Genomic DNA, 21,541 nt, shown 5'->3' on the forward strand with positions numbered 1-21,541 from the left:
TATATATTCTGGACGTCAAGCCTTTATCGGATGTGTCATTTTCAAATATATTCTCCCATACTGTAGGGATCCTTCTTGTTCTATTGATGGTGTCTTTTGCTGTACAGAAGCTTTTCAGCTTAATATAGTCCCACTTACTCATTTTTGCTGTTGTTTTCCTTGCCCGGGGAGATATGTTCAAGAAGAGGTCACTCATGTTTATGTCTAAGAGGTTTGTGCCTATGTTTTCTTCCAAGAGTTTAATGGTTTCATGGCTTACATTCAGGTCTTTGATCCATTTTGAGTTTACTTTTGTATATGGGGTTAGACAATGGTCCAGTTTCATTCTCCTACATGTAGCTGTCCAGTTTTGCCAGCACCACCTGTTGAAGAGACTGTCATTTCGCCATTGTATGTCCATGGCTCCTTTATCAAATATTAATTGACCATATATGTCTGGGTTAATGTCTGGATTCTCTAGTCTGTTCCATTGGTCTGTGGCTCTGCTCTTGTGCCAGTACCAAATTGTCTTGATTACTATGGCTTTATAGTAGAGCTTGAAGTTGGGGAGTGAGATCCCCCCTACTTTATTCTTCTTTCTCAGGATTGCTTTGGCTATTCGGGGTCTTTGGTGCTTCCATATGAATTTTTGAATTATTTGTTCCAGTTCATTGAAGAATGTTGCTGGTAGTTTCATAGGGATTGCATCAAATCTGTATATTGCTTTGGGCAGGATGGCCATTTTGACGATATTAATTCTTCCTAGCCACGAGCATGGGATGAGTTTCCATCTGTTAGTGTCCCCTTTAATTTCTTTTAAGAGTGACTTGTAGTTTTCAGAGTATAAGTCTTTCACTTCTTTGGTTAGGTTTATTCCTAGGTATTTTATTTTTTTTGATGCAATTGTGAATGGAGTTGTTTTCCTGATTTCTCTTTCTGCTGGTTCATTGTTAGTATATAGGAAAGCCACAGATTTCTGTGTGTTGATTTTGTATCCTGCAACTTTGTTGTATTCCGATATCAGTTCTAGTAGTTTTGGGGTGGAGTCTTTAGGGTTTTTTATGTACAGTATCATGTCATCTGCAAATAGTGACAGTTTAACTTCTTCTTTACCAATCTGGATTCCTTGTATTTCTTTATTTTGTCTGATTGCCGTGGCTAGGACCTCCAGTACTATGTTAAATAACAGTGGAGAGAGTGGGCATCCCTGTCTAGTTCCCGATCTCAGAGGAAATGCTTTCAGCTTCTCGCTGTTCAATATAATGTTGGCTGTGGGTTTATCATAGATGGCCTTTATTATGTTGAGGTACTTGCTCTGTATTCCCATTTTGCTGAGAGTTTTTAACATGAATGGATGTTGAACTTTGTCAAATGCTTTTTCAGCATCTATGGAGATGATCATGTGGTTTTTGTCTTTCTTTTTGTTGATGTGGTGGATGATGTTGATGGACTTTCGGATGTTGTACCATCCTTGCATCCCTGGAATGAATCCCACTTGGTCATAGTGTATGATCCTTTTGATGTATTTTTGAATTCGGTTTGCTAATATTTTGTTGAGTATTTTTGCATCTACGTTCATCAGGGATATTGGTCTGTAGTTTTCTTTTTTGGTGGGGTCTTTGCCTGGTTTTGGTATTAGGGTGATGTTAGCTTCATAGAATGAGTTTGGGAGTATCCCCTCCTCCTCTATTTTTTGGAAAACTTTAAAGAGAATGGGTATTATGTCTTCCCTGTATGTCTGATAAAATTCCGAGGTAAATCCATCTGGCCCGGGGGTTTTGTTCTTTGGTAGTTTTTTGATTACCTCTTCAATTTCGTTGCTGGTAATTGGTCTGTTTAGATTTTCTGTTTCTTCCTGGGTCAATCTTGGAAGGTTATATTTTTCTAGGAAGTTGTCCATTTCTCCTAGGTTTCCCAGCTTGTTAGCATATAGGTTTTCATAGTATTCTCCAATAATTCTTTGCATTTCCGTGGGGTCCGTCGTGATTTTTCCTTTCTCGTTTCTGATACTGTTTATTTGTGTTGACTCTCTTTTCTTCTTAATAAGTCTGGCTAGAGGCTTATCTATTTTGTTTATTTTCTCGAAGTACCAGCTCTTGGTTTCATTGATTTTTGCTATTGTTTTATTCTTCTCAATTTTATTTATTTCTTCTCTGATCTTTATTATGTCCCTCCTTCTGCTGACCTTAGGCCTCATCTGTTCTTCTTTTTCCAATTTCGATAATTGTGACATTAGACCATTCATTTGGGATTGCTCTTCCTTTTTTAAATATGCTTGGATTGCTATATACTTTCCTCTTAAGACTGCTTTTGCTGTGTCCCACAGAAGTTGGGGCTTAGTGTTGTTGTTGTCATTTGTTTCCATATATTGCTGGATCTCCATTTTGATTTGGTCATTGATCCATTGATTATTTAGGAGCGTGTTGTTAAGCCTCCATGTGTTTGTGAGCCTCTTTGCTTTCTTTGTACAGTTTATTTCTAGTTTTATGCCTTTGTGGTCTGAAAAGTTGGTTGGTAGGATTTCAATCTTTTGGAATTTTCTGAGGCTCTTTTTGTGGCCTAGTATGTGGTCTATTCTGGAGAATGTTCCATGTGCACTTGAGAAGAATTTGTATCATGTTGCTTTTGGATGTAGAGTTCTATAGATGTCTATTAGGTCCATCTGCTCTACTGTGTTGTTCAGTGCTTCCGTGTCCTTACTTATTTTCTGCCCAGTGGATCTATCCTTTGGGGTGAGTGGTGTGTTGAAGTCTCCTAGAATGAATGCATTGCAGCCTATATCCCCCTTTAGTTCTGTTAGTATTTGTTTCACATATGCTGGTGCTCCTGTGTTGGGTGCATATATATTTAGAATGGTTATATCCTCTTGTTTGACTGAGCCCTTTATCATTATGTAGTGTCCTTGTTTATCTCTTGTTACTTTCTTTGTTTTGAAGTCTATTTTGTCTGATATTAGTACTGCAACCCCTGCTTTCTTCTCACTGTTGTTTGCTTGAAATATGTTTTTCCATCCCTTGACTTTTAGTCTGTACATGTCTTTGGGTTTGAGGTGAGTTTCTTGTAAGCAGCATATAGATGGGTCTTGCTTTTTTATCCATTCTGTTACTCTGTGTCTTTTGATTGGTGCATTCAACCCATTAACATTTAGGGTGACTATTGAAAGATATGTACTTATTGCCATTGCAGGCTTTAAATTCGTGGTTACCAAAGGTTCAAGGTTAGCCTCTTTAGTATCTTACTGCCTAACTTAGCTCGCTTATTGAGCTGTTATATACACTGTCTGGAGATTCTTTTCTTCTCTCCCTTCTTATTCCTCCTCCTCGATTCTTCATATGTTGGGTGTTTTGTGCTGTGCTCCTTCTAGGAGTGCTCCCATCTAGAGCAGTCCATGTGAGATGTTCTGTAGAGGTGGTTTGTGGAAAGCAAATTCCCTCAGCTTTTGTTTGTCTGGGAATTGTTTAATCCCACCGTCATATTTGAATGATAGTCGTGCTGGATACAGTATCCTTGGTTCAAGGCCCTTCTGTTTCATTGTATTAAATATATCATGCCATTCTCTTCTGGCCTGTAGGGTTTCTGTTGAGAAATCTGACGTTAGCCTGATGGGTTTCCCTTTATAGGTGACCTTTTTCTCTCTAGCTGCCTTTAACACTCTTTCCTTGTCCTTGATCTTTGCCATTTTAATTATTATGTGTCTTGGTGTTGCCCTTCTTGGATCCTTTCTGTTGGGGGTTCTGTGTATTTCCGTGGTCTGTTCGATTACTTCCTCCCCCAGTGTGGGGAAGTTTTCAGCAATTATTTCTTCTAAGATACTTTCCATCTCTTTGCCTCTCTCTTCTTCTTCTGGTACCCCTATAATACGGATAGTGTTCCTTTTGGATTGGTCACACAGTTCTCTTAATATTTCATTCCTGGAGATCCTTTGTCTCTCTCTATGTCAGCTTCTATGCGTTCCTGTTCTCTGATTTCAATTCCATCAATGGCCTCTTGCATTCTATCCATTCTGCTTATAAACCCTTCCAGAGTTTGTTTCATTTCTGCGATCTCCTTTCTGGCATCTGTGATCTCTTTCCGGACTTCATCCCATTTTTCTTGCGTGTTTCTCTGCATCTCTGTCAGCATGTTTATGATTCTTATTTTGAATTCTTTGTCAGGAAGACTGGTCAGGTCTGTCTCCTTCTCTGGTGTTGTCTCTGTGATCTTTGTCTGCCTGTAGCTTTGCCTTTTCATGGTGATAGGAATAGTCTGCAGAACTGGGACGAGTGACGGCTGGAAGGACTTCCTTTCTTGTTGGTTTGTGGCCTTCCTCTCCTGGGAGAACAGCGGCCTCTAGTGGCTTGTGCTGCGCAGCTGCGCGCAGATAGGGTTTCTGCTTCCTGCCCGGCTGCTATGGAGTTAATCTCCGCTGTTGCTGTGGGCGTGGCCTGGCTCGGGCAGCTACTCCAAAATGGTGGAGTCGCGTTGGAGCAGGAGCTGCTGGGAGGCTATTTATCTCCGTAAGGGGCCTCCCTGCTCCCTGCAGCCCAGGTGTTAGGGTGCCCAGAGATCCTGGATTCCCTACCTCTGGATTAAGTGACCCACCCTGCCCCTTTAAGACTTCCAAAAAGCACCCGCCAAAACAAAACAACGACCACAAAAAAAAACAAGAAAAAAAATTTTTTTAATAAAAAAAAAAATTTTTTTTAATTAAAAAAAAAAGGTGGTCGTTCGTTTTTCTTTATTCTCCGGTGCTAGCCTCAGGCCTCTGCTCACCGGTCTTTCTGCCCTGTTTCCCCAGTATTGGGGTCCCTGTCCCTTTAAGACTTCCAAAAAGCGCTCGCCAAAACAAAGCAGCAAAAAAGCAAAAAAAAAAAAAAAATGGTCGCGCGCTTTTCTTATGTCCTCTGTCGCCCAGCCTCCAGTGCCTGCTCACTGTTCTTGCTGCCCTGTTTTCCCAGTATCGAGGGCTCTGCACTCTGGCCCGGATGGCTGGGGCTGGGTGTTCGGCAGCCCTGGGCTCTGTCTCCCTCCCGCTCTGCCTGCTCTTCTCCCGCCGGGAGCCGGGGGGAGGGGCGCTCGGCTCCCGCGGGGCTGGGGCTTGTATCTTACCCCCTTGGCGAGGCGCTGGGTTCTCTCAGGTGTGGATGTGGTCTGGATATTGTCCTGTGTCCTCTGGTCTTTATTCTAGGAAGGGTTGTCTTTGTTATATTTTCATAGATATATGTTGTTTTGGGAGGAGATTTCCGCTGCTCTACTCACGCCGCCATCTTCCGCCCGTCTCCACAATGATCTTTTTTTAATGTTAATATAAAAGTTTTCCAAAAAGCCAATCTGATGTGCGTCCCTCTTATAAAACTACTGAAGTTCTTAAACTAATGCTTGTTGATCAGTCTTGATCAAGCCTGTGAGAATACTATTGAAAAAATGAAACATGTTTGCATGCCATTCTTTTCTTCTCACTCTACTCTACCTCTACTCCAATCTAGTAGCAAGTCCTGTTAACTCTGCTTCTCAATTATATCTTGAATCCTATACTTTCCTTTTGGCCACTGCCACCACCCATTTGCCCAGCCCAGTCCGCCTTGCTTTCACTGTGACCCTTTCTCTCCACTGCTTCTCCATATAACAGGACTGACCTGGAGCCCTACCTTGAGTCAGCTCATGCCCTTGCTTAAAATCCTCCAGTAGCTTCCTAATATATTTAAATAAAATTTAAACTACTTATACTGTCTATAAAGGCCTGTGTGATCTGCCCCTGTCTGTCTTTCCAATTGTATTTAATGCTCTCTACCTACAACTGCTTCCAGGGCCTTACTGCAGGCTGCCTCTTGGTTCTAGAATAGGTTCTTCCCCAAGCCCAGCAGTTAGCTGCTACCTGACTTCAAGGTCTCTGTTGAAATGTCATCTTCTTGAAGAGTCCTATCTGATTGCATCCTAAATTGGGTCATTTCTGCTGTTTTCTTTTTCTACTTTTTTCTACCAGAATAAGGCTATTTTGTCCTAATAGCCTTATTATCAGTTGTAATTACATTATTTGATTACTTTTTTGGTCGGTGTTCACCAAAATGTAAGCCTTATGAAGCAGAGACCATGTCTGGCTTGTTTGTTACTATATCATCAGTGCTTACTAGAGTTATTGAGTAGCTTTTCAATAAATATTTATTGAGTGAATGAGAGGGGCAGAGGCAAGCTGGCAGGAGGGCAAAGTATGTCTTTTGATTTTCTCATTTCAGCATGAAAAAGGACGTACTTTCACGTGATTAGATTGGCCAAAACATTGCCCAGAGTTTGGTCACACAAGAAAAATTTGGAGAATAATTCCAAGATTCATTTGTTAATCTGAAAAATTACAGAGATTCTGTATCTTTTTGGAGGGCATAGTTCACCTTTTGTGTATTCAGGTAATTTGAAACATATTTATGATTTGGCTGTGTGATAATTCAGCCATATGCTGAGATTTCTACTCCAAAGACTGCTAGCTAGCTACCATAATTTGGGTATTATTTATCTACATGAACATCTTGAACTTTTTCTGAAACCGTGTCTTAATTTTCACCAAACAGTTGTGTTGTTCTGCTGAGGTGAGGCCGTTTTGGAGAGTGTTGTGTGAGGTCTGATCCTTAACAGCCAGGGCTATGAGTGGGCCTACTAGGGTGTATTCACTGGGATGTTCTCCCTGGAAGCTTATTGAGAAGACCTGCTCAAATGAAAGTATCTGATTTTCAACATTTAAGATTTAAAATGTCTGCTGAAGATGACAGTGTTGTCTTAGTTGATGAGTTCCTTATGACAAACATATTATACTAGGACTAGTTTGTTTCTTAAGCCATTTTATATCGGTTTAAAGGAAGACATTGATGCTTCTATTTCCTGGGATATGAAGGAACTTATCTAGTAAACCTTGAGAGCAGATCAGATATTTTAGAATGAGTTAGAAAGAAGGATTTAAAACACAAACTTATTATATTGCTCATTCGTTTTGAGAAACACTGCTGCTATGCAGATCATCCTTTATGGTGTATAAGCAATTTGATAATGTTGAAATATTTTGAAACTAAATGTTTGAATACCATTTCAGATATTTCCTTTTACATCATCATATAGTCAGCCTAGCATTCTAATTAAACTAAGCCTGATAAAAATCAATAAAATTAAGTGATAAAGTTAATTTTATTGAAATAATTGATTGACTGCATTTAATAATCTGAAACTCTGCTTAGGCCTACTATCAATTTAGGTTGCTAGAAATAGAAAGTGAAGTCATAGGATTCCAGGTTTTAGAGGGATTCTTTAGGTCTGGTTCTATAAAACAAAGGTTGTCAACCTTAGAAGAAACACTCAGAAGTTGTCAAATGAAAATCCCTTGGTGCTATGTACTATATTAGCAGTTTCCAACTGTTAAATCAAGGAATGCATTTCCTCAGAAACAGTATTATAAATGGTAGTTAGCTGGGACAGCCCCTCTGCCATCCCCACTAGCCCCTATGGGAATGGAGGACTAGGGTAACAAAATCACATCAATACTCATGACAGAGGTTAGGAGCTTTGGAGTGTACTCTTAGATCTGTCATTTTGTGTAGATCATTTGACTTCTCAGGCTCAGATTACTTACTCATCTGTAAAGTGAGTGGATTGGGCAAGATTTCTAGGGTTCCGTGAAGCTCTGCTGTCATGTAATTGGGACTTCCTGATTTCTTTGTCAAAGTTTGGGCAAGGATTTGCTCAACACCACAATACATTCAGAATTCTTCACCAACATGACTACCAGCAACAGCAAACTTACTACATAACATTTCATATTTCTTTGCAATTGTCTTTACCTTAAGAATATATTGAGGATTCACAACATGGCGGCATGAGTAGGGTGGCGGAAATCTCCTCCCAAAACCATATGTACTTTGAAAATACAGCGAATACAACTATTCCTAAAAGAGTGATTAGAAGATGCAGTACACCAGCCAGACCACATCTACATCTGCAAGAATTCAACATCTCACGAAAAGGGTAAGATTCAAAGCAGTGACGCAGCAGGACCCAAGCACTCTTCCATCCCAGCTCACCGGTGGGAGGAAAAGAATCAGAGTAGGGAGGGAGTGGAAGCACAGGACTGCTAAATAATCAGCCCAAGTAATCTGCACCAGGAGCACAGACACACATTGCATGGTGTACTGGATATGAGGAATGGAAAAGCAAAATCTGAGACTAAGACTACAAGAAGGTCCTCACAGCTGGCTGCCCTGGGACAAAAGAAAAGTGGGTGCTTTGAAAGCCTTAAAGGGACATGGGTTTAACAGGTGGACAAAATTGTCCTGGCACACTCAGCCCAGCAGGCTGGGAACATTAAGGAACTTCAGGTGCCCTAACCCCCTGGGTGGCAACGCAGCAGTGAAGCCCCTCACAGCGATAAGAAGCCTGCTGTTCATCCCGCCCTGCTGGCAATGCTAGCTAACCGGCTGGTCTGCCATTGCTGTGGAGCAACTGGGGACTGACCCCACACACAGGAACCACACAGAGGCTTCTCCCAGCTTGCGGCTAACTGAGCCAGACCCAGTGGTGGCCTCCTGCCCTCAGTCAACTGACACAGTGGAAACAGTGTAGAGTCTGGAAGGCACAAAGGGGCTTTATTCTCACGGTGAACATGCACTGCTAGCCTACAACCCCTGCCAATGCCCTAGGCCATTTCGAGGGCTGCCTCGCCCACAGCAACTCAGGGAATTAACCCAGAGGCTGCCCCCTGTGGGCGGCTGACCGGCACAGGCAGAGGAAGCTGGTGTGGAATCCGGAAAGCACGTAGAAACTGTTACCGTGGTGAACATGTGCTGATCGCCTGCAACCACCACCAGTGCCCTAGGCTATCCCGACAGCCGCCCCACCCATGGCACCCCAGGGGATTAACTCAGAGGCTGCCCCCTGTGTGCGGCTGAGCAGCACAGGCAGAAGAAACTGGTGAGAAGTCCACGAAGCATGTACGGGCTCTGTTCTCATGGCAAACATGTGCTGATCACCTGAAACCACCGCTAGTACCCCACGCCAGACCGAGGGCTGCCCCATCCATGGCAGCTCAGGGGATCAACCCAGAGGCTGCTCTCTGTGTGTGGTTGCCTGGCACAGGCAGTAGAGACTGGCATGGACTACTGAAAGCATGAAGGGGTGCCATTATCACAGGAGAACTCAGGCTGCTCGCCTGTGACCCCCACCACCGCCCTAGGCCATACCAGGGGTTGCTTCCATCTACAGCAGCTCAGGGGCTCAACCCATATGCTGCTCCCTGTCTGCGTTTGCCAGGCACAGGCACCAGAGACTGACATGGAGTCCAAAAAGCACAAAGGGGCACCATTCTCGCGAGAGAACACGCCGCTTGCCTGTGACCCATGCCAATGCCCTAGACCATCCCAAGGGCTGACCCGCCCACAGCAGCTCAGGAGATTAACCCAGAGGCTGCTCCCTGTGTGCATTTGACTGGCACAGGCAACAGAGATGGACAAGATGACCAGCAAGCAGGACTTTGTTCTCCCCACTGACACATGTGCCACTCGCCGGCGATTACTTCCATTGCCATGAAAAGGAAGAAGAATCTTGTTAAGTCCAAATTCCCTCAAACACCAGAGAGAGGGCCTGGTGAGACTGAAATCACGAATCTTCCAGAAAAAGAAATCAAAATAAACATCATAAGCATGCTGATGAGGCTACAAAGAAATACACAAGAGCTAAGGGATGAAGTACGGAGGGAGATAACAGAAGGAAACAAGCAATGGAAGGACTTAAGAGCAGACGGGATGAGATGCAAGAGACTATTAATGGAATAGAAATCAGAGAACAGGAATACAGAGAAGCTGAGGCAGAGACAGATAAAAGGATCTCTAAGAATAAAAAAATATTAAGAGAACTGTGTGGCCAATCCAAACGGAACAATATTTGCATTATAGGGGTACCAGAAGAAGAGAGAGAGAAAAAGGGATAGAAAGTATTTTTGAAGAAAGAATTGCTGAAAACTTCCCCAAGCTGGGGAAGGAAATAGTCTCGCCAACCATGGAAGCCCACAGAACTCCCAACAGAAGGGACCCAAGGAGGACAACACCAAGACATGTAATTATTTAAATGGCAAAGATCAAAGGCATGGACAGGATATTAAAAGAAACCAGAAAGAGAAAAAAGATCACCTACAAAGGAAAACCCATCAGGCTATCATCAGACTTCTCAACAGAAACCTTACAGGCCAGAAGAGAATGGCATGATATATTGAATGCAATGAAACAGAAGGGCCTTGAACCAAGAATACTGTATCCAGCACAATTATCATTTAAATATGAAGGAGGAATTAAATAATTTCCAGATGTTGAAGGAGTTTGCCTCTCACAAACCACCTCTACAGGGTATTTTAAAGGGACTGCACTAGATGGAAGCACTCCTAAGGCTAAATAGATGTCACAAGAGAAAATAAAATCACAGCAAAAAAAGCAGACCAACCAAATACTAAGAAAAGGCAAAAAATAAAATAAACTATCCACAAAAACAGTCAAAGGAAAGACAAAAGAGTACAGAATAAAACACCTAACATAAAAGAATGAAGGAGGAAGAAAAAGGAGGGAGAGAAATAAAGAATCATCAGACTGTGGTTCTTATAGCTTAATAAGAGAGTTAAGTTAGACGGTTAGATAGTAAAGAAGCTACCATTGAACCTTTGGTAACCATGAATCCAAAGCCTACAATGGCAATAAGTACATATCTATCGATAATCACCCTAAATGCAAATGGACTGAATGCACCAGTCAAAACACACAGAGTAACAGAATGGATAAAAAAGCAAGACCCATCTATATGCTGTTTACAAGAGACCCACCTCAAACCCAAAGACATACACAGACTAAAAGTAAAGGGATGGAAAAAGATATTTCATGTAAACAAAAGGGAGTAAAAAGCAGTTATTACAGTATTTGTATCAGATAAAATAGACTTCAAAACAAAGAAAGTAACAAGAAATAAAGAACATTACATAATTATAAAGGGTGCAGTCCAACAACAGGATATATCCATTATGAATGTCTATGCACCCAACACAGGAGCACCAGCATATGTGAAACAAATACTAACAGAATTAAAGGAGGAAATAGAATGCAGTGCATTCATTTTAGGAGACTTGAACACACCACTCAACTCCAAAGGGCACATCAACCAGGCAGAAAATAAATAAGGACACAGAGGCACTGAAAAATACACTAGAACAGGTGGACCTAACAGACATCTACAGAACTCTATACCCCAACGCAGCAGGATACACATTCTTCTCAAGTGTACATGGAACATTTTCCAGAATAGACCAAATACTAGGCCACAAGAAGAGCCTCAGTAAATTCAAAAAGATTGAAATTCTACCAACCAACTTCTCAGATCACAAAGGTGTAAAACTAGAAATAAATTGTACAAAGAAAACAAAAAGGCTCACAAACACATGGAACTTTAACAACATGCTCCTAAATAATCAGTGGATCAATGATGAAATTAAAACAGATCAAGCAATATATGGAGACAAATGACAACAACAGCACAAAGCCCCAACTTCTGTGGGACACAGCGAAAGTAGTTCTAAGAGGAAAGTATATTGCAACCCAGGCTTATTTAAAGAAGGAAGAACAACCCTAAATGAATAGTCTAAAGTCACAATTATTGAAATCAGAAAAAGAAGAACAAATGAGTCCCAATGTCAGCAGAAGGAGGGATGTAATAAAGATCAGAGAAGAAATAAATAAAACTGAGAAGAATAAAACAATAGAAAAAATCGATGGAAGCAAGAGCTGGTTCTTTGAGGAAATAAACAAAATAGAGAAACCCCTAGCCAGACTTATTAATAGAAAAAGAGAATCTACGCACATAAACAGAATCAGAAATGAGAAAGGAAAAATCACAACAGAAACCACAAAAATACAAAGAATTATTAGACAATACTATGAAAATCTATATGCTAACAAACTGGAAAACCGAAAAGAAATGGACAACTTCCTAGAAAAATACAACCTTCCAAGACTGTCCAAGAAAGAATCAGATAATCTACACAGACCAATTACCAGCAACAAAATTGAATCGGTAATCAAAAACTACCCAAGAAGAAAAAACCTGGACCAGATGGATTCACCGCTGAATTTTATCAGACATATAGAGAAGACATAATAACCATTCTTCTTAAAGTTTTCCAAAAAATAGAAGAGGAGGGAATACTGCCAAACTCATTCTATGAAGCTAGCATCACTCTAATACCAAAACCAGGCAAAGACCCCACAAAAAAAGAAAATTACAGACCAATATCCCTGATGTACATACATGCAAAATATTCAACAAAATTTTAACAAACCGAATTCAAAAATACATCAAGAGGATGATACACCATGATCAAGTGGAATTCATCCCAAGAATGCAAGGATGGTACAACATTTAAAAATCCATCAACATCATCCACCACATCAACAAAAGAACTAAAACCACATGATCATCTCCATAGATGCTGAAAAAGCGTTTGACAAAATTCAACATCCATTCATGATAAAAACTCTTAACAAAATGGATACAGAGGGCAAGTATCTCACAGCCAACATCATACTTAGCAATGAGAAGCTGAAAGTTTTTCCTGTAAGATCAGGAACATGACAAGATTGCCCACTCTCTCCACTTTCATTCAACATAGTTCTGGAGCTCCTAGCCATGGCAATCAGAGAACACAAAGAAATAAGAGGCATCCATATTGGCAAGGAAGAAGGCAAACTGTCTCTATTTGCAGATGACATGATATTGTACATTAGAAACCCTAAAGAATCCACTCCAAAACTACTAGATCTAATATCTGAATTCAGCAAAGTTCTGGGATACAAATTAAAACACAGAAATCTGTTGCATTCCTATACACTAACGATGAACTAGCAGAGAAATCAGGAGAACAGTCCCATTCACAATTGTATCAAAAAGAATAAAATACCTAGGAATAAACCTAACCAAGGAATTGAAAGACCTGTACTCTGAAAACTGCAAGAGACTCTTAAGAGAATTTAAGGGACACTAATAAATGGAAATTCATTCCATGTCCTTTGGTGGGAAAAATTAATATTGTTAAAATGGCCATCCTACTTGATGCACTCTACAGATTCAATGCAATCCCTATCAAAATACTGACAGCATTCTTCAACGAACTGGAACAAAGAGTTCCAAAATTCATATGGAACCACCAGACACCGAATATCCAAAGCAATCCTGAGAAGGAAGAATCAAGCTGGGGGATTACGCTCCTGACATCAAGCTCTACTACAAAGCCAGAGTAATCAAGACAATTTGGTACTGGCACAAGAACAGACCCACAGGCCAGTGGAACAGACTGGAGAGCCCAGATGTTAACCCAAGCATATATAGTCAATTAATATATGATGAAGGACCCATGGATATACAATGGGGTCATGACTACTTCTTCAACAGCTGGTGTTGGCAAAACTGGATAGCTACATGTAAGAGAATGAACTTGGATTATTGTCTATCCCCATCCAGAAAAGTAAACTCAAAATGGATCAAAGACCTGAATGTAAGTCATGAATCCATAAAACTCTTAGAGGAAAACATACGCAAAAATCTCTTGGACATAACATCAGCAACTTTTTCATGAACTTGTCTCCACGGGCACGGGAAACAAAAGCAAAAATGAACAAGTGGGACTATACGAAAGTCAAAAGCTTCTGTATGGCAAAGGACACCATCAGTAGAACAAAAAGGCATCCCACAGTATGGGACAATATATTTGTAAATGACATATCTGATAAGGGGTTGACATCCAAATTATTTAAATAGCTTATACACCTCAACAAACAAAAAGCAAATAATCCAATGAAAAAATGGGCAGAGGAGCTGAACAGAGACTTCTCCGAAGAAGAAATTCAGATGGCCAACAGGCCCATGAAATGATGCTCCACATTGCTAATCATCAGAGAAATGCAAATTAAAACCACAATGTGATATCTCCTCACACCAGTTAGGATGGCCGCCATCCACAAGACAAACAACAAATGTTGACAAGGATGTGAAGAAAGGGGAACCCTCCTACACTGCTGGTGGGAATGTAAATTAGTTCAACCATTGTGGAAAGCAGTATGGAGGTTCCTCAAAAAACTCAAAATAGAAATACCATTTGACCCTGGAATTCCATTCCTAGGAATTTACCCTAAGAGTGCCGGAGCCCATTTTGAAAAAGACATATGCACTCCTATGTTTATCGCAGCATTATTTACAATAGCCAAGAAATGGAAGCAACCTAAGTGTCCATCAGTAGATGAATGGATAAAGAAGATGTGGTACATATACACAATGAAATACTATTCAGCCATAAGAAGAAAACAAATCCTACTATTTGGAACAACATGGATGGAGCTAGAGGGTATTATGCTCATTGAAATAAGCCAGGAGGAGAAGAACAAGTATCAAATGATTTCACTCATCTGTGGAGTATAAGAACACACCAAAAACTAAAGGAAGAAAACAGCAGCAGACTCACAGAACCCAAGAATGGACTAACCGTTACTAACGGGAAAGGGACTGCAGAGGATGGGTGGGAAGGGAGGGATAAGGGGAAAAGGGGGTATTACGATTAGCACACATAATTAGATGGGGGGCACACAGAGAAGGCAGTATAACACAGAGAAGACCAGTAGTGATTCTATAGCATCTTACTACACTGATGGACAGTGTCTGTAATGGGGTATGTTGTGGGGACTTGGTAATGGGGGGAGTCTGGTAACCATAATGTTTCTCATGCATTTGTACATTAATGATATAAAAAATAAGAATATATGATACTGAGGAAGTATATTCATATGCTCTCAAAGAGGTTACTCTGTGTTTAAGTTTGTCTTCATCCCTTATTTTCCCCTCCCTACATCCATATTAATGTTGATGCAGCCAAATTTTGTTCAGTTCTAGTTATTCTTTAGATGATCCTTAATTGGAATAACTGCTGAGTTAATTATATGGTCTTCTTATTAAGGAAAAACAACCATTATATATTAAAGAAAATTTGAGTTTCAAACATTTCTGCTTGCATTAAAATCATCAAAGTCCCTTTAAACTGAAATATATTTGGGGAAAAGCCCAGGAGTCTTTTGAAGACTTTTATGGTATTTTGAAGTATTTTAAAAGGTACCTTTCCAATGTGTCTAAAGTATTTTTAGATATTTTAGAAAGAAAGCAAGATTTTAAAAGTATTCTTATCTTACATTCATTAATTTGCATATATACATATTAAATATATATATGTGGTTTTGATCATAATACGCGTAGGCATATTCCCATCTTTTTCTTTATTATTTTCTTATGGGCCTGTTTATACTTAAATCTCTGAGCAGGACCTTCTAAAATCTTTCTTCATTCTAGAACTTTCATTTGTATAGATATTTTGTAGATATGATGAAGGCAACACAGAAGAGTTCAAGTACTTTTATTAAATGATAAAAAAGCTCTAATTCTTTGAAAGTAATTTTTTGTGTCTTTATTACAGGTAAATTGGGATATTCACATTGTACAGAAACAGAGGTAAGAGAGATGCTCAAATATTTCTTATAGTCTTACTCCGACTTGAGTACTGAACTGTTTTACTGTGGGGTGTTTGTATTCTTCAATAAATGAATGAATGAATTAATTAATGGATGAATGAATGAATAAATAAATAATCAAATGTACATCACAGTGATTCAACGGTCCCCTTCACCGACCCACTCCCCTTCCCCTTGGTAACCATTAGTCACTTCTCAGTGTTTATGAGTCTAATAGTGTTTTGTTCCTTGTGTTTTACTTTGTTGTATTCCACAAGTAAGTGAAATGATATGGTATGTGTCTTTCTCCACCTGGCTTATTTCACTGAGCATATACCCTCCAGATTCATCCATGTTGTTGCAACTGACAGGATTTCTTTCTTTTTATAGCTGAATAATATTCTATTGTGTATATTTACCACATCTTCATCCATTCATCCATTCTTCTATTGATGGACACTCAGGTTACTTCCATATCTTGGCTATTGCAAACAGTGCGGCGATAAACATAGGGGTGCTCAAATGTTGTTGAATCTGGGATTTTGTTTTCTTAAGGTAAATTCATTGGAATGGAATTCCTGGTTCAAATTGTATTTTTGTTTCTAGTTTTTTGAGGAACCTCCATACTGCTTTGCATAGCAGTTACACCAATTTGCAGTCCCACCAACAGTGTAGGAGGGTTCCTGTTTTTCTGCATCCTTACCAGCATTTGTTATTTCTTGTCTTTTGGATAGTTCTAACTGGTGTGAGGTGATACCTCATTGTGGTTTTAATTTGCATTTCCCTGGTGATTAGTATTGTGGAGCATCTTTTCATGTGCTTGTTGGCCATTTGTACTTTTTCTTTAGAAAAGTGTTCAGATCCTCTACCCATTTCTTGATTGGGTTATTGGTTTTTTGGGTGTTGAAGTGTATGAATTTTTTATATATTTTAGATGTTAACCCCTTGTTGGATATGTCGTTGATAAATATATTCTCTCATACTGTAGGATGCCTTTTTGTTCTGTTGATGGTGTCGTTTGCTGTAGAGAAACTTTTTAGCTTGTTGTAGTCCCACTTGTTCATTTTTGCTTTTATTTCCCTTGCCCGAGCAGACGTGTTCAGGGAAAAATTGCTCATGTTTATGTTCAAGAGATTTTTGCCTGTGTTTTTCTCTAAGAGTTCTATGGTTTCATGACTTAACATTCAGGTTTTTTATCTATTTTGAGGTTATTTTTGTGTATGGAGTTAGACAATAATCCAGTTTCATTCTCCTACATGTAGCTGTCCAGTTTTGTCAACAGCAGTTGTTGAAGAGGCTGGATTTTCCCCATTCTATATTTATGCCTCCTTTATCATACATTAATTGACCATATATGCCTGGGCTTGTATCTGGACTCTCCAGTCTGTTCCATTGATCTATGGGGCTGTTCTTTTGCCAGTGCCAAATTGTTTTGATTATTATGGCTTTGTAGTAGTTTTGAGTCAGGGAGTGTAATTCCGAGCATTGTTCTTTCTCAGGATTACTTTGGCTGTTCAGGGTCTTTTGTGGTTCCATATGAATTTTAGAACTTTTTTCTAGTTAATTGGAGAATGCTGTTGGTATTTTGATAGGGATTGCATTGAATTTATAAATTGCTTTGGGCAGGATGGCCATTTTGACAATATTACTTCTTCCTATCCATAAGCACGGATGTATTTCTATTTTTTGGTTTTTTCTTTAGTTTCTCTCATGAGTGTCTTGTAGTTTTCAAGGTATAGACCTTTCACCTCCTTGGTTAAGTTTATTCCTAGATATTTTATTCTTTTGATGCAATTATAAATGGAGTTGTTTTCCTGATTCTCTTTCTCCTAGTTTCTTGTTAGTATATCGGAATGCAACAGATTTCTGTGTATTAATTTTGTATCCTACAACTTAGCTGAATTCAGTTATTACTTCTAGTAGTTTTTTGATCAGGTGTTTAGTGTTTTCTATATATCATGTCATCTGCAAATACTGAGAGTTTATCTTCTTCCTTACCAATTTGGGTGCCTTTTATCTCTTTGTGTTGTCTGATTGCCATGTCTAGGACCTCCCGTACTAAGTATGTTGAATAAAAGTGGTGAGAGTGTGCATCCTTGTTTTGTTCCCAGTCTTAGAGGAAAAGCTTTCAGCTTTTCTCTATTAAGTATGATGTTGGCTGTGGGTTTGTTGTATATGACTTTTATTATATTGAGGTACTTGCCCTCTATACCCCATTTGTTGTGAGTTTTTATCATCAATGAGTGTTGAATTTTGTCAAATGCATTTTCAGCATATATTGAGATGATCATGTGGTTTTTATCCCTTTTGTTAATGTGGTATCTCATGTTGATTGACTAATGAATATTATACCATCATTGCATCCCTGGAATAAATCCCACTTTGTCATGAAGGAGATCGATCTTTTTGTTGTGTTTTTGGATTCGATTTGCTAACATTTTGTTGAAGATTTTTGCTTCTGTGTTCATGAGGGATATTGGTCTTTAATTTTTTTGTGTGGTGGTGTCTGGTTTTGGTGTTACAGTCATGCTGGCCTCATGGAATGAGTTTGGAAGTGTTCCTCCTCTTCTATATTTTGGAATACTTTAAGAAGAATGGGTCTTAGCTCTTTAAATGTTTGGTAGAATTGGAATGTGAAGCTGTCTGCACCTGGAGTTTTGTTGTTGGGAAGTTTTTTGATTACCAATTTAATTTCATTGCTGGTAATCTTTCTGTTTATATTTCTGTTGCTTCCTGGGTCAGTCTTGGAAGGTTGTATTTTCTAGAAAGTTGTCCATTTCTTCCAAGTTATTCAGTTTGTTAGCATATAATTTTTCATAGTCTTCTCTAATAATTCTTTGTATTTCTGTGGTGTCCATAGTGACTTTTCCTTTGTCATTTCTTGTTCTGTTTATGTGTGTACGCTCTTTTTTTCTTGATAAGTCTCGCTAGGGGTTTATCTTTTTTGTTTTTTTTCTCAAAGAACCAGCTCCTGGTTTCATTAATTTTTTCTATTGTTTAGTCTTCTCAATTTTATTTCATTTCTGCTCTGATTTTTATTATGTCCCTCCTTTTACTGACCCATACGTTCTTTTGCTAGTTTCTTTAATTGTGATTTTAGACTGTTTGGGATTCTTCTTGTTTCTTGACTTAAGCCTGTATTGCTATGTACTTTCCTCTTAGAACTGCTTTTGCCATAACCACAGATTTTGGGCTGTTGTTTTTTTGTTTTCATTTGTCACCATGTATTGCTTGATTTCTGTTTTAATTTGTTCATCAATCCATTGATTACTTAGAAGCATGTTGTTTAGCCTCCATGTGTTTGCAGGTATTTTTGTTTTCTTTTTATAATTTATTTCTAGTTTTGTACCATTTTGGTCTGAGAAGCTGGTTAATATAATTTCAGTCATTTGTAATTTATTGAGGTTCTTCTTGTTGCCTAACATGTGATCTGTTTTAGAGAATGTTTCATGTACACTTTGAGAAAAATGTGTACCCTGATGCTTTTAGATGGAGTGTTTTGTAGATATCTGTTAAGTCCATTTGATCTAATGTATTTTTCAGTGTCTGTATTTTCATATTTATTTTCTGTCTGGTTGATCTATTGATGTGAGTAGCATGTTAAGGTTTCCTAAAATTACTGTTTTGCAATCTATTTCCACTCTGAATTCTGTTAGTATTTGTTTCACATATTTAGGTGCTCTATGTTGGTTTCATAGATATTTATTTATAATGGTTATATCCTCTTGTTGGAATGATCCCTTTATCATTATATAATGTCCTTCTCTGTCTCTTATTACTTTCTTTGTTTGAAATCAATTTTGTCTGATACAAGTACTGCTACTCCTGCTTTTTTCTCCATATTAGTTGCATGAAATATCTTTTTTCCATCCCTTCTCTTTTAGTCTTTGTATGTCTTTGTGTCTAAAATGTGGTTCTTCTAGGCAGCATGTAGATGGGTCATTTCCTTATCCATTCTGCCAGTCTGTGTATTTTGATTGTTGCCGGCAGTCCATTTACATTTAGGTGATTATTTATAGATATGTACTTATTGCCATTTTATTAATTGTTTTCTGGCTGTTTTTTATGTCTCCTGTCTGTTTCTTCCTTCCTCTGTTATACTCTTCTCTTGTTATTGGTGGTTTTCTTTAGTGTTGTAATTGGATTTCTCTCTATTTTTGTCCTTTTTATTTATGTGGTGGATGATGTTGGTGGATTTTCGAATGCTGTACCATCCTTGCATCCCTGGGATGAATCCCACTTGGTCATGGTGTATGCTTCTTTTGATGTATTTTTGAATTCGGTTTGCTAATATTTTATTGAGTATTTTTGCATCTACATTCATCAGGGATATTGGTCTGTAATTTTCTTTTTTTGTGGGGTCTTTGCCTGGTTTTGGTAGTCGGGTGATGTTGGCTTCATAGAATGAGTTTGTCTCTCTATTTTTAATGTATTTATTTATTTATTTATTTATTTATTTTTTTTGTGTGTGTGTATTTATTGTAGGCTTTAGTTCTGTGGTTACCAAAAAGTTCAAGGATAGTTTCCTTACTATATAATAGTCTTTCTTAAATTCCTGATTACTCTGTTTCAAATATAATCTGAGAGTACTTTTATTTTCCTTCTTCCTCCTCCACATTTTTCATATTAGATGTCATAATCTGCACTTTTTGTTTATCTCCTAACTTTATGTATAATTGTTTTGCTTCTTTTGTTTTGTTTTAATTTTGCACTTGCTTGGTAATTAGTTGGTGTACTACCTTTACTTTGGGTTTATTTTCACTGGTGAAAGCTGTTTAGCCTTAGGATCATTTCCATCTACAGGAATCCCTTTAACATATAGTGTAAGACTTTCTTAGTGGTGGAGAATTCATTCAACTTTTGTTCATGTGGAGATTATTTAATACCTGCATCAAATTTAAATGATAGTCTTGCTGGATTCTTGGTTGGAGTTCCTTCTGTTTCAGTACATTAAATATATCATGCCATTCTCTTCTGGCCTGTGGAATTTGTGTTGAGAAGTCTGCTGATAGCCTGATGGAATTTCCTTTATAAGTAGTTTTCTCCCTCTGGCTGCTTTCAACACTCTCTCCTTATCCTTAAACTTTGCCATTTTTTTTTTAAACGAAAGCCAGGGAGAGGCTCTTATTTACAAATAGAGTGATAGGAAAGACCTCCTGGCTCACACCAGGAGGGTAGAAGAGAGTCTGGGGTGGCTCGTTGTTTAGGGGATTTATAGGCAGTTGAGAATGTTTTGGAACTGATGAAGTGTGGACTTAAAAGTGGTCTTAGGATGTTTGTCCTTGATGAGGCATTAAGTCCCTTTTTGCATGCTAAAGTTAATCTTACACATGATTACAAACAATTAGCATAATAAAAACATGGGCTGCTTGACTTTATCTGGGGAATATCAACTGATCTCACTGAAGAATGACTCTAGAGCTTAATGCTTAACAGAGTTTTGGTAGGAGGTTTCCTTGCATGAAGTTACATTGTTCTGACTGTAAATATCCTGCCTTGCTTTTTTTTTTTTTTTTTTGTAGATAATTATTTTTTATTGAAGGGTAGTTGACACACAGTATTACATTACATTAGTTTCAGGTGTGCAACATAGTGATTCAACATTTATATACATGATAATTCTAGGTACCAGCTATCACCATACCAAGTTGTTACAATATTTTGACTATATTCCTTATGCTATACATTACATCCCGGTTACTTATTTATTTTACAATTGGAAGTGTGTACTTTTTTTTTTTTTTTTTTTTTTGTTGGTGAGGGCATCTCTCATATTTATTGATCAAATGGTTGTTAACAACAATAAAATTCTGTATAGGGGAGTCAATGCTCAATGCACAATCATTAATCCACCCCAAGCCTAATTTTCGTCAGTCTCCAATCTTCTGAGGCATAACAAACAAGTTCTTACATGGAGAACAAATTCTTACATAGTGAATAAGTTACATGGTGAACAGTACAAGGGCAGTCATCACAGAAACTTTTGGTTTTGCTCATGCATTATGAACTATAAACAGTCAGTTCCAATA

The 21,541-nt window shown here is 38.6% G+C and overlaps 1 protein-coding gene across 7 annotated transcripts in view; it reads left to right on the top strand.

Moving 5' to 3' along the window:
- SPIRE1 (spire type actin nucleation factor 1) overlaps positions 1-21,541 on the top strand; it is a 347,295-nt gene that overhangs the window by 55,761 nt on the left and 269,993 nt on the right. For all 7 annotated transcript variants that reach the window (XR_005034076.2, XM_057504024.1, XM_036932697.2 and 4 more), the window contains exon 2: positions 15,479-15,513. Coding sequence is in view for 6 of the 7 variants with exons in the window: in XM_057504024.1 (XP_057360007.1) it covers positions 15,479-15,513 (35 nt within the window). In the remaining variant the exon portion in view is untranslated. The remainder of the gene's footprint in view (positions 1-15,478; positions 15,514-21,541) is intronic.

Source organism: Manis pentadactyla, chromosome 6 (assembly GCF_030020395.1).
Source record: "Manis pentadactyla isolate mManPen7 chromosome 6, mManPen7.hap1, whole genome shotgun sequence".
NCBI lineage: Eukaryota > Metazoa > Chordata > Mammalia > Pholidota > Manidae > Manis > Manis pentadactyla.